Source organism: Leptidea sinapis, chromosome 2 (genome assembly GCF_905404315.1).
Source record: "Leptidea sinapis chromosome 2, ilLepSina1.1, whole genome shotgun sequence".
Classification (NCBI taxonomy): domain Eukaryota; kingdom Metazoa; phylum Arthropoda; class Insecta; order Lepidoptera; family Pieridae; genus Leptidea; species Leptidea sinapis.
Window position 1 is genome coordinate 10389448 of NC_066266.1, and position 14629 is coordinate 10404076.

Genomic DNA, 14629 nt, shown 5'->3' on the forward strand with positions numbered 1-14629 from the left:
GCTAATTTATATAATTTTTAAATAAATAAATTACTGATAAGCGCCATCTAGTAATTTATTGTAAACTACAAAGGAAAAAACGCGACATGTCAGGACAGTTCCACAAAATTAAAGTATCTAATTCGTTTAGAAGCGAATAGATGGCGGTGAATTTATATTTCCATTATAAATTATTAATGCGTGATTTAACTGGGCTAATTATTATAAGAGGGGATTCGGGGATCTCGGACTTCCTGAATTAAGTGATCATTCAATATAACTAATATATTTTTATTCGCAAATATTAAAATCCCTTCATTCAATCTAAAAAAATTAACTAAAAAATTTAATATAAATAATAGTTTAAAAAAAACTAAAGAACATGCTTTATATAAAATTCAACTGAAAAATAGAAAATAAATTTAAATTGAAAATATTATATATTTCATTATAAAAAAAAGCGTGGGGTGCTTTTTAAGATATTATTAAAATAATAATTCTTCTACATCCCACGCTTTTTTTATAATGAAATATATAATCTTTTTTTACACTATTTTTAATTTAAATTAATTTTCTATTTTTTAGTTGAATTTTATACAAAGCGTGTTCTTTAGTTTTTTTTATAAGTATTATTTTTTAAAACAAGTGTTCAACACGCGTTTAATTTTTTTGTAATAACACGTTTACTGTCTTATTAATAAACGCAATGAATAGTTACTCCAAGTTTAGAATTACTTCTCCCTGTCATTCTGTAGTGACAAAGGTAAGATAAAAACATAGTTTAAATTTGGAATAACACTACTTGGCGCTTATTTATAACACTTAATATCTTATATCTTTAAACGAGCAATTCTTGTATATATAAAATCTGAATCTCGGAAACGGCTCCAACGATTTTCATAAAATTAAGTATACAGGGGGTGATAAATCGATCTAGCTAGGTTTCAATTTAAAAAAAATGGTTTTATCCATGTTTGAATGAGAAACATCTACAATAACATTAGAATACAAAGGTAAATTTCGCCACTATATACAAGTCTATTATAGCTCAGATGGGACATTGGGTGATCCGAAAAGCAGAAGACCCCGGTTCGAATCCAGATGTCCTATTAGTTTTTTTTTTGTTCAAGTTTTGTACATTCTTAAAAATCCGAGCAAGGCTCGGTCGTCCGGATATTATATATAATAAATCTACAATTGTTAACGTCTTTCTTTATAAAAGTTTGTGATAGATGTGAAAACGTCGAAAAAAATTGAGATTAACAATTAACACAACTATAGTCATCGGTTGTCTAACAGCAAGAGGCTCTATCTAGATGTATAAATTATCTATGCCTATATCTATCTCGTAAGTGTAAAATGTATCGCATCATCAGGTTTCCTCTACGTGCGACTCGCTGTCGGATTCTGGCATCTCAGACGGAGACAGCGAAGCGGCCGGCGGTCGCGCGCGGCGTCTCGGCGCACTTCGGGAACTGGCCAAGAGACTGCAGGCAGCACTAGCGCCCAACTCCCCCGCTCATAGAGCTATCGCTAAGGTATTAAATCAAAAATCTCTTTATTCATGTAAGTCAAGGAAATGACACTTGTCAAATCAGTCTAAATGTCAAGTTTTCTTTTCTTTTTAAATTTACCACCACTTTGCAAAAGGTTGAGCTTTATGAGAATATGTGGCAAGATACCCATTGCCACTCTTTTAAATAAACATTTATAGCTCCATCGTTATATATAATATGTATATGTAAAGTGACGCAAAAAATATACTCAAACGTCAAATACTTATAAGTGATGCTATACATGAGTAATACAAATGATTTGAGTTTTCTTTAGTGTTAATTCCGCCAATATTTGTCTTTAAACAACACGTGTTTCGCCTCTAGAGTTTCGTGCCAGATTTTGGCGAGACAACACGTCCTGAGTATGCCTCGTGTAGAGGCGAAACACGTGTCGAATTGTTTAAAGAGAAATATTGGTATGATTATGGATTTCCGCAAAGTAACGCCTACTTCAATAAATACATGAGTAAGTCAAAAAATTTATGTAAATTAATCCGTTAAGACTAGAGTTATTGAGTACAGTAGATGCATCAATACATACACACCGTAAATAAATAAAGTATTCTGTGAGCATGAAGCACGGTTTCTGGGATCAGGATCATCCCTCCACCTCAAGTAGCGCCCGTTCACGAGCATGACGCATAGGTCAGCCATCACCTTGACCATATTTTAGGGAAGGGAACGACCCGTCCTACGTCGCCCCAACAAGCATTGACATTTAAGCAAGCACCTGTCATGAGAACTCAACCAAAAAAAAATAATGTTCATCTACATATTACGACAGGTATTTACGTAGTAATATTTATTTATTTATCTCAGGCGGGATTTTATGGAATTCTTTTGAAAAAGTACTGTAATCGACTCTGCCTGAGCATGCCCTGATGGTTACCAAAAAACCTTTCATAAACCAATTTTGATATTACCAAGAATTGGCTTGGGGTCTGATTGATGAGCGGCTAATAATTTACATATTTTTTAGCAGTAATTGTTTTATATTTAGGTACCATTCTCCAAATCACTCGATAAATACACGGATGCATTCAATTACATGCCAGTTGCCTAACTGTATATGCAGAACTAGCTGACCCCACAGGCCTTGTTCTGTTCATAAAAAAAAAACCTCTTGTGGGTGGAATCTCTTAAAATCCGTTCTTGACCTCTACTCGGCCAAAGAAATATTCTTATAAAATTTCAAGTTTCTAAGCCTTATGGTTCCAGAGATATCGTGATGAGTCAATATCAAGTTGGAAATCTCTTATATAATATACATATATATAATTTTTACTTAAATGATAATGAAAATCTAGTTGACCCAGATGTTTTCTTTGATAAATTGCCGACCTTACAAAATGTTTCAAATAAACCCTTTCTTGATTTGTTAATTTAATGCTTTAATCTATTTGTATCTCTTTATATATTATACTAGTGGACCCAACAGACGTTGTCCTGTACACATGTTTTAAATTTGAAAAATCGGTCCAGCCGTTAGGAGCAGTTCACTAACATACACATGAGCAGGAGAATTATATTATATGGGCGGAATTGAGAATCTAAACCAATCTCAAATTCACTGAAACAAACAAAAAGGTCATCAAAATCAGTCCAGCCGTTTAGGAGGTAGTTTAATTGTGAATCTAAACCATTTTCGAATCCACCTGAAGACACACACCAATCTCAAATTCACTGGAACACACAAAATATCATCAAAATCGGTCCAGCCGTTTAGGAGGTAGTTCAATTGTGAATCTAAACCATTCTCGAATCCACCTGAATACACACAGAAAGTTTCATTAGAATCGGTCCAGCCGTCTAGGAGGAGTTCAGTGACATACACACGCACACAAGAATTATATATATAAAGATTTAAGTATATTTCATTTTCATGTCAAATATCGAATTTTATTTAATATTACCTCTATGTAGCGCAAATCTAGTTCGTCATGTTTAAAAAGAAAGGAAACTATAGGTTTTTAAGTATTGTTAAGTATAAATTGTTATAAGTTTTGTATAACCGTTTGTATCTGTAATAAATAAATAAAATAAAATATATAGAAGATTATACAAAATAAAAACCATTTTTATAGAAAGATAGTATAATTTTGTAACATCATTTTATATTCATTCTATTGTATTGAAAATAGATCTTTAGTTTATAATAATGAAAAAAATTTGCTATGTAACCTTTACTTTTATTTTTAGCGCATGGAACAGACTGAAAATGAGGTGAAAATTCTACAAGAATCATGTCGCGCTCTTGTTGAGCAAAGTATTCCTGATTTTAAAATTGACGACGACTCGTAAGTATTATATCCTCTTTTATAGATTTTAATTACCTACTTGTGTATTTAATGATACCTACACTTTTATATAAGTCAAATATAGGAGGTTGTTAACAAATTGGCTTTGGTATTTCGCAGAGATATTATTTCACGGGGACTTTTTGGTGAAAGTATTGACGTTAACACGAACCCAAATTAATTCATTACCAGCCGGTAACGTCAAAATGCAAAATTTTACCCGCACCACGTTCATGTTTGGCATTCCGTTAGGAAGAAACATTATTCACAAACAGATTTGACTTATGCATCTTTAAGCTCAGCGCATACTAAGGCTAGCAACATACCTTTTTATATCTCGTAGTGCATTGTGTGGTGGTTTATTACTTTCAGTAGTTCAGCTACTTGTCTGTTTGTCCCCTCAAATATAAAAATAATTATTTTAAGTCACCCTAATCGTTAACCGAAAATTGTATTATTTGTAGCATTTTATTTTAAATAAATAATATCTGGATGACCGAGCCTTGCTCGGATTTTTAAGAATGTACAAAACTTGAACAAAAAAAACCTAATAGAACATCTGGATTCGAACCGGGGTCTTCTGCTTTCTGGATCACCCAATGTATAGGACATTGGGTCAACTAAGCTATTATAGTCTTGTGTATATTTATTTTTCAAAATTTACCTTTGTATTCTTATGTTATTGTAGCTGTTTCACAATGAAAAAATGATAATTTTTTTATAATTGAAACGGATTTCACACCACACAGTAAATAAGATTCGGGTTATATATATAAGAATTGCTCAAAAGAAGTGAATGAAGTATTAATACATTTTATTATGCATGATATTAATAACTCTTTTTGTTCCACAGGGAGCAAATAGTTGTTCCGCAAAACAAAACTGGTTCGGGAGACCCTGACTACAACCCAAGAAGTGGATGGGTTTGGCGAGTACTGCGGTCATCTATCCCCATACAACTTTGCCTCGTCGCTTTACTATTGGCTGCGTGGCTCGTAGAAAGACCAAGGTGTTGCGACGCTCTCAACTCTCTAGCCCAGACTTTGACGCCGCAACTGCGTTATGTCCGCGGCCCGCCACCAGTGTGAAGACGCCTTTATGAGCTATGGTCTTAATGACGTTTTGACGTAATAATAGTCTGTGAAATGTTCTAAATTTGTCAATTATAGACTTAGAGAGTGACATTTATAATGATAAATGAGTTTTTTAAAACTATTGCGACTAGAATAGCACAATTTCGGAGAATTTACTCGAATATATTGCTTAGATTTTTTATTCGTAGACAATAAAGGTTTGAAAGAGAAGCGTAGACTAACTTCTTGCTTGTTGGGACGCTAAAGAAGAAATCGCTTTTAATAAAAGCATGTTTGGTCTGTCGAAAAGGAATTGATTGAGAATGAAACAATTGAAAACTACTACGTAAGTGGTCAAATGGTTGTGATTTACATCATCCAACTAGAGTTGTGGTTATATGACTGAGTGACGGGGTTGGGTAATATATTTGTTCAACTGCTGACAACCCCACGCAAGCACGGTTGATTACGAGAGTGAATGTCAAATAACTAACATTTCATTGAGTATTTTTTATTTATGTTGGAGTGTGAACGGATTTTTAGGTAGACAAGTAACATTAATAATTAATTTTCATTTTAAGAACTAAGAGAAGTGTTGCCCGCAACAAAAAAAAAAGTTCAATAAACGGAATATCGTGTCATCTGTATCAGATGAAGTTCAAACTAGTTATTAACTAACGTAGCGAGATATAACATTGTATTCAATCTACTTTAGTACAATTAATTAGGTTTTTAAACTATGTGTAGAATGCGCCTATAGGTTGTTTTTTTTTAAGAATATATCTTATATTACAGAGTGCTAATTAAGTATATATTCGAACATGGCGCCAGTGATCTAAAGTGAATAGATCGTTTTTTTTCGATTTATTATAATCAGCAAATCCAAAATAAAATCAGTTATAATTTTATTATTATAACTTATAATGTTTCCAATTTACCACCATTTCAGTAAAGTTGATGATAGAAATTAAGTGTCAAGATTTCATTGCTACTTTCTTAAGGTGGGTATCCACTATGTTCGCGCACAAACTGTGCTCCGCGCTAATGGACACGGTACACGCATCTCCAAAAGAAACTAGTCTCGTTGTGAACAAATATTGTTTTTTTGTTAGAACCCAAATCTGACGAATTATAAAAACTGCATACGAATATCTTCATCTGATTTTGAATATATGTTTAATTTGGTTCAATTAGTAAAACAAATATAAGCCAACAATTTTTCATTTTATATTGCAAACGTGGGTCTCTTTCGATTATCACCCGTACCTCCTGTTAATTTAAATTTTTAAATTCTCATTCTTCGGATCCTTTTTTGACCACCTATCCATTTATCCGATTTTGACACACGACGAATGCACCTTCACGATCACACTGAATTCTCTTTTGTTTTACTCAAAAACTATCGATTGGAAAGCCGAAAGCGGAGAGTGCTCAACAGAGCGTGCGCTCGCGAACAAATCCATTGTTTGGGAGTAGTTTCAAGATCGCGGAGCGCGATAGATGCGCAAGAAGAGTGGATAGCCAGCTTAATATCGCAAAATATAAGTACACACGTACTTCCGAAAACGGATATAGAAAAACTGGATATTTTTATCATTAATTTAATGGATTTTTTATCATTAATTTAATAATTGCATTAGATTCTATAAAACTACACAGTAACTAATGTTTACTACAATAATCATATAGATCGTGAATACAGTTCAAATAAAAATAATAATGTTATTCGTTTGGATTTAATAATTCAATAAAAAGTGATAACTACATATTAAAATAATCGTAATTTTTTATACTTGGTACCTCAATCACTGGCAAGATAATTATTATGGCATTATTGTGTTATTTTTTAATTGTTTTATTTGTATACCTTTTATAGATGGACATGGTTTATTTTAGTATGTTCTATTTAATAAATTATGCTATTGAAAAAGGCATAAAAGGCATTTATTTTCTCAAAATTGATTCCTTTAGAATTCTTTTTGATGTCATTTCTTATACTCCTACCGCTTCGGAAACAAATGGCGCTCTGAGAGAGAAGAAGCGGCGCAAGAAGAAGAAATGGCGTAGTATCTGAATAATATGATACATAATGTCTAATTACCTTTATATTATATACCTCAACATACATGTTTGTCTCGGCTATCAGCTGATATGTTTCAAAATATTTTAAAGTTAAATACTGATTATAAGTAGGTATATATATATATTTAAATACAGACTTTCGCGACTAAAATGTATCATTTAGGTCCGATTATTTTGAGTACCTACTGAGTTACATAATAGTTTATTCCCTCATAGATCAGTCCTTTTTATATTACTTTTCCAGTTTAATCCATTAAAAATTTATTTAAAGGATTAAAATGCGTATAATTGTATGTCAGTACCTCTGAAAACGTTCTCTGCAAATGTGGCAACGTCAGGTTAAATAAAATAATAAAAAAAATATAATTTCAAAATTAAAAAAAATACAGTTACAATTTAAGTTTGTTAGGTTTTAATCCGTAAAAAAGTATTTATTTTAATACATATATACCACAAATTTTGAATAAAGGTCGAGTTATGTAGAAAACTTAGGTGACCATAAATTTGCTGTCAGTTTTACATATTCGAAAATAAAAATTATTAATTCAATTATTTAATTACATATTGTAATAACGTTTCAAAAATATCGCCTAAAATTATTGACAATGCATAAACAATAAACATGTTTCTAGGTATGAATAAAATTGTGAATTAAACGAGCTTTTGTCAATGATTTTCTATTTTCGTGAATTTTTTTTCATTAATGTGTCCATGCCTACTGGATAACTGACAAAACAAATTTTTTGGTAACTTTATAAATGTACTATTATTTTTCTTGACGGTATAAATAATTACAGCTTAAAATATATATTGTCTCAGTATAGAATTATTTAAAATTACTATATTTTATCTGTACAGTATTTATTCATATTATTTTGTGACTACCGACATTATCCGCGGCATGAACACCAAAAATAGCCTTAATTATGTCCTGAACTCTTGTTCATATTCAGTAGTATTCGAGTTATGCCCGGACAAGCAGACACACAGACAAAAATTCTATAATCTAATAATATAATATATTTTCAATTACAGTTGTTATGATTTTATTAAATATGACATTTATATTGCTATTTTATATTAATATATATATATATATATATATATATATATATATATATATATATATTTTATGGAAATAATAATTGTAAGGCGCATTCTTAATTCTTGTTGTGAAATATAAATTAAATTTAACGTAAAGTTAAGTAGTTTCCTGTGGTGAGTAAGATTGAAAATTAAATTGTTTTTTTTTAAATATTGAAATTAAAATGTATACCGCCGATGATAGAAATATATCACCATTCACCACAGGAAAGATATGTTGGTAACTGTTCTACTAACGCATAACAGTAAAATAAAAAATTCGTTAAGGTGCGTACAAATTACGCGCGGCAAAGGTGCGATCACATGTTCGAGTGTCATTTATTTTATATTTTTAAATATAATATAATTATAAAAATAAAATGGGTTTGCATAATATTACATGACTGGTACAAGTAAAGTAAACATTTTGTAAAAAAGAGTATTACAACCACTGACCTGTATAAATATTAAATACCACTGGACAGGCTGTTCCATACGTTTATGCTATTTGAAGCGCACCCGCGAGCGTCCAGAGAACTAATTTTGACGTATAATACAAATATAATACAAACGAAGAAACCTACAATACTCTGAAGTATTTTCCTTTTGAATTAATTTCGTTCGTTTTCCTTGTTATTTATACTTCAAGAATCAACGTATTGAAGTACACAATTTTTTTTTGTAAATAGTTTTCCACATCTATCGAGGTTTGCTAAGGTTGGCATCACTAATTTTAGTACCGCAGACTCTCGCTACATGGCCAACAGCGCCAAAATGGCGAGTATCAAACAGGCACAAAAGTACTCTGACAGTCCAGTGGTTAACATGCTCTATTAGTGTTGTAAATTATAGAGTACGCCTACATGATAAAGAGTACAATACTCTATCTTCGAGTACGGTTAGCAAGCCTAATAAAAACAGTCAATTTCATTATTATTTGTCCTGTTTTACATATTCAACCCTGAGGCCCGTCTACATATCACGCGGCCGCCGCGCGTTTATGTTCGATGGTTTGCCGCGCTTAATTTGTACGCACCTTTATATAAACACTTGACGCAAATTATGTAGTAAAAAACTATATTGTTTTTTATTGGCTTAAATAATAATAATAAACGAATTCCTATACAAACTTAGGTACCAGAATACTGTTGGAATGCGTTAGTAGATATTATTTAGTTCTTATGGCGGTTGATGCCTTAGTAGTGTGTCATATTTCTTAAGGCTTTTTTATTTTAGTTTTAAGCTTATAAGGGTATGATCATGCTATGAATGCGCATTTATTTTTTATCAAAGGAATGGAGATATATGTTTGGTAAACATCATGTTGGTTTTTTTGGAATGGTAAATAAAATTTGATATTTTACTGTGTTTTTTTTTTATTATATGCACATTTATAGAGTAGGTATACTAAACAGAGCTTTGCTGATTTAATTCTATATTCTACTATAGCATAATACAGTAATAGACTTTCAGTACATTAACATCACATTAGTGCGTGGTGCGCCCGAATCGACGCACGCAGACATACACACGGTTTACACGGCCTTTAAGCACTCTTGGGAAGACAAGCCTACTGTTTACCACGCCGTACGCTGCCGAGACTGGTAGCGACCAGTCCGCTGTCTGAGTTAAATTAACTGCGGCGCTGCGTCCGCGTTGTCAATCTTTTTGTATGTACCAACCCTAACGCTCCGCTCAGACGTAGGTATAAATAAAAAAAACACAAGGTAGGTAGTATTGTTTGCAGATGACACTTCACTCATATTCAAAGTGAAAAGAAACCAAGTTTTATATGACGAAGTGCACCCCCGAGAACCTGGGATACGATATCCATATTGTTGAAAATAAAATTTGCGCGGCGGCCATCTTGGATTTAAAAAATGCACCCAAATTCGTCCTCTGCACCCTCGAGAATCTCGGCAGCCAAAATAATAGTTTTATAAATAATAGCTGGCAAAGGCGCCTGTATCGTCTCGTTTTTTCGTTTCATCGAGTTCCAAATTTCAACGATTCTAAAGAAGTTTCATTATCATTCAATAAACAACAGTCACGCTAATAATTGTCTGAAGCAAAACTCAGCCTACGCAGAGCCTTTGGAATACAACGCCACTCTATGATTGAGTGTTCAGTAACAACGAGCTTCTTTTAAGGGTACCTAGACAATAAATAGACTGAATTGAAAATGTCTGCCACCAAGTACTTAAGGACGCGTTTGCGAATCCGACAAAAATAAGATATTTTTCGATAGAGTTTGTGATGAAATGAAACTAAATCTAACAAAACTAAAAATTGCCACAAATAGATTACTTCTTTATCTAGCGGAAAATTTTTGCTTTGAAATTTTGAGATTTTATGTCGTAAAAACGATTATCCGTTACCTCTTCACACAAAATTGACGAAATGGGGCTTCATTCAGGATAATTTTTCTGCTACTACTTACATAATTTTGTCTCTTAAAAAATACGTTAGGAAAGCAGATATAATATTTTCAAAAACACGGGAAATAAAATAATGAATATGTTATAAATAATCTCAGTATAAAATAAAAATCAATCATCTAAAATTCATATATTTTTTCTGATAAGCATGAGCTTTAATGTGTTGTACTAAGGGTTATTTTATTTTGTCACTCCGTACGCATTGCACAGAAAGATCTATCGAAACAACATCAGTCCGCGCTCGGCCGCCGTCGTGGGTAGACACTGTCGGTTGAAAGCAGCAGCTCGTGCTCGGAAAGATCGCTGTACGAACATGAATATTTTTTATAAGCTCTACAATACTGTATTTGATACTTTACATATTTTGTACGCAGTCAGATTTTCTAAAAATTATGTTTCTGTATTTTTTTGAAGAATTAGTGATTTATAAGTTCATCTTTTTTTTATGAAAATAAGGGACGAGACGAGCAGGACGTTCAGCCGATGGTAATTGATACAGCCTGCCCATTATAATGCAGTGCCGTTCAGGATTCTTGAAAAACCCCAAAAATTCTGAGCGGCATTACAACTTCGCTCGTCACCTTGAGACATAAGGTGCTCATTTGCCCAGTAATTTCACTAGCTCCGGCGCCCTTCAGACCGAAACACAGTAATGCTTACACATTACTGCTTCACGGCAGAAATAGGCGACGTTGTGGTACCCATAATATAGCCGGTATCCTGTGCAAAAGAGCCTCCCACTGGTAAAATTATATTTAGAATATAAGGTCTATATTAAATCGAAATCCAAGATGGCGCTTATAAAATTGGCAACTTTTCTTCATGGGTGTTATTTTCATGGTTGTCGGGGTCAACAATAACGAATATTGGGTCAAAATCGAAATCGAACATGGCGCCTATAAAATTTACCAAGTTCTCTTCATGGGTGTCATGATCGTGGTTTTCGGGGACAACAATAACGAATATCGGGTCAAAATCGAAATCCAAGATGGCACTTATGAAATTTACCAACGTCTCTTCATGGGTGTCATTTTCATGGTTGTCAGGGTCAACAATAATAAATATCGGGTCAAAATCGAAATCCAAGATAGCGCCTATAAAATTTACCAACTTCTCATAATGGGTGTCATTTTCATGAATTTCGGGGTCAACAATAACGAATATCGGTTCAAAATCGAAATCCAAGATGGCGCCTATGAAATTTACTAACTTCTCTTCACGGCCATCTTGGATTTCGAAAATGATCCCAAATTCGTTCTCTGTACCCTCTAGAACCTTGGATTCGTTATCCAAATTGTTGAAATCATAATTTTGCGCGGCGGCCATCTTGTATTTCAAAAGTGATCCCAAACTCGTTCTCTGCGCCCTCGAGAGCCTCGGATTCGATATCCATAATGTTGAAATCATAATTTTGCGCGGCGGCCATCTTGTATTTCAAAAGCGATCCCAAATTCGATCTCTGCACCCTCGAGAATCTCGGATACGATATCCATAATGTTGAAATCATTATTTTGCGCGGTGACCATCTAGGATTTCAAAAATGATCACAAAATCGTTCTCTGTACCCTCGAGAACCTCGGATACGATATCCATGATGTTGAAAACATATATCAAAAATACATAGGTATTAAGAAATCATGAAAGTTATCTGTGAAAAAACTTCAAACTTGCTAAGTATCTAATTCATTTTATTCCCTCAATTAACTTTCAAGTTTCAGTACGTGTATGTGTTTGAGCGGTGTCAGTGTAGTGGTGCGATTCGTTACCTCTCTGTTTTGAGAACGCGTCCTTAAGGTGATTTAATTTAAATGAATGTTTCAATGTTATATGTCTAAGTTAATGTATACGTATATATAATAACGCCGCTTGACATTTTTGACCTTGATTTTTGATTTTTATTAAGAAATTGTGGATCTAGTTTTTTAAAGTACGTAGATGCATTTTGTTTTTATTATAAAATTATATTATGTTTTAAATGAATTAAATACTTCATTCTTTTTAATGCATATTAAAAAACTTATATTTAAGAAAGCAAATAAATACATGTGAATAGAAATAAAAAATAAGACAATATATTTCCTGATCATTATTAGAGTTCTAACCGTAGTTTTCACATAATATTATTGAAATGACTTTTATAATCTCTATTAGCCTCTTTAACCAATATGACGTCAAACTTAACTTTCATAAACATACAAATTGTACCTATTGTAAAAAAATAATGTTTGGTACTTGGATGATGGTACTTTGGGTGGTGAAGTGGACTCTGTTTTAGATGATTTGAAAGTTGTAATAGAAAGTTTTAGCTCAATCGGCCTTGAGTTAAATTTTTCGAAATGCGAGCGTTTTATCGGCGAAAATTTCCTAATTTTAGACCGAGTTGATATTACCAATAAATTTAATGTTCTGGCCCCTAATATTAAAGTTTTGGATAAGAATTCACTTCACCTTCTTGGAGCTCCATTATTTCCTGTTTCAATTCCAACGTTCTTAAACGATCACATTAAAAATTTAATAACGTTTCGGACAGATTATTGAAAATTAATTCTCATATGGCCTTAACTATTATTCGGTCTTGTTTATTTGTTCCAAAATTTTCGTACCCCTTAAGGTCCAGCCCTTTATGGAAATTTCCAAATTTGCTTGATGTGATTGATATTTCACTTAAAAATATTTTAGAAACCGTTTTGAATTGCGCGTTTACAGATCGTGCATGGTCTCAAGCCTCTTTACCGATACGGTTTGGTGGTTTGGGTACTCGCAAAGTTTTGGGCGTGGCCTTACCAGCATTTCTATCTTCAGTTCATAATGCGCAGCCTTTGGTTACTAGAATTGTAAATCATGTACCAGGTAACTCAGAGATTATTTGAACGAAGCTAACAATGCTTGGCTAAATATTGCAAACATTTAAAATTTACCAGACGATTTAAAGTGTCAAAAAGCATGGGACGCACTTCTTTGTAAGTCAGCCTTTGATGATCTTTTGATCTTGTCTACTGACATAACAGAGCGTGCTCGTCTTTTGGCCGTGACACAAAATGAGTCGGGCTTTTGGTTACAAGCCTTGCCTTCTGCGCCGATTGGAACGCTACTTGACAATATGACATTGTCAATATGCGTATCACTCCGGCTAGGTATAAAACTGAATGAACCACATCAATGTAGATGTGGCGTTCAGGTAGATGTTCTTGGACGTCACGGGTTATCCTGCCTAAAATCGGCAGGCCGTATCAGGCGTCACGCCAGCATTAATGAAGTCATCCGTAGGGCATTTGCCGCTCTTAATATACCAGATGTTTTAGAGCCAAATGGTATTACTCGCCGCAATGGCAAGCGTTCTGATGCAATGACGCTGGTGGCTTGGGCACGGGAAAGGGCGCTGGTGTGGGACGGTACTTGCGTCGACACTCTGGCTCCTTCTCATGTCCAAGTTACGTCAGTTGGTGCTGGGGCTGCTGCTTCGACTGCCGAAGACAGCAAGCGTCGCAAATATGTTGGCCTCAGTGAGTCATACATCTTTGTGCCGTTTGGTGTCGAGACACTTGGCCCGTGGGGCCCAGAGGCGTGGAGAATGTTCAAAATACTATCTTCGCGCCTCAATAAGGCTACTGGAAACTGCTTGGGTTTCCAGTAGCTGCTACTGGCAGCTATTTCGGTCAACGGATCAGCCTTGCTATCCAACGCGGTAATGCTGCCAGTATTCTTGGTACGCTTCCACGTAATGATTGTTTTAATTTTATGTAGTCGTAGTATTGTAAATATAATTATAAGATTTGTTTTGTTTGAATAATAAATAATTGTACCTAAATGAATAAAGAAATTTCATTAATTCATAATATTACTTATTTTTTGTTATGTTATGGTTCTTTAAAAAAAAATATAATTATCAGTACATGCTTTTCGTTATTGTGTTTACTTCATTTACATTCCCAATCATCTATTGAGTATGTGACTTTGTGTCGTAAGATGTAATTCCGTTAGGGGTAATTTTAATCATAATAATAATATGACAACACCTAAAACCACTCCTGTCAAAACTATTGCTATCCAAAAGGGGCACGCGGAGACTACTTCTATAGTGTCATTATTCTAAGCACATGGCTGAATGCGCATACTGCGCA

General features: G+C 33.6%; 1 protein-coding gene across 3 annotated transcripts in view; it reads left to right on the forward strand.

The window, feature by feature from the left end:
* The window catches only part of LOC126971871 (klarsicht protein-like), a 39886-nt gene extending 30453 nt beyond the window's left edge, over positions 1-9433 (forward strand). For all 3 annotated transcript variants that reach the window (XM_050818399.1, XM_050818395.1, XM_050818403.1), the window contains 3 exons: positions 1356-1517; positions 3735-3832; positions 4686-9433. In XM_050818399.1, coding sequence (XP_050674356.1) covers positions 1356-1517; positions 3735-3832; positions 4686-4920 — 495 coding nt within the window. In that variant the 3' untranslated portion in view covers positions 4921-9433. The remainder of the gene's footprint in view (positions 1-1355; positions 1518-3734; positions 3833-4685) is intronic.
* Positions 9434-14629: the final 5196 nt, after the last annotated feature.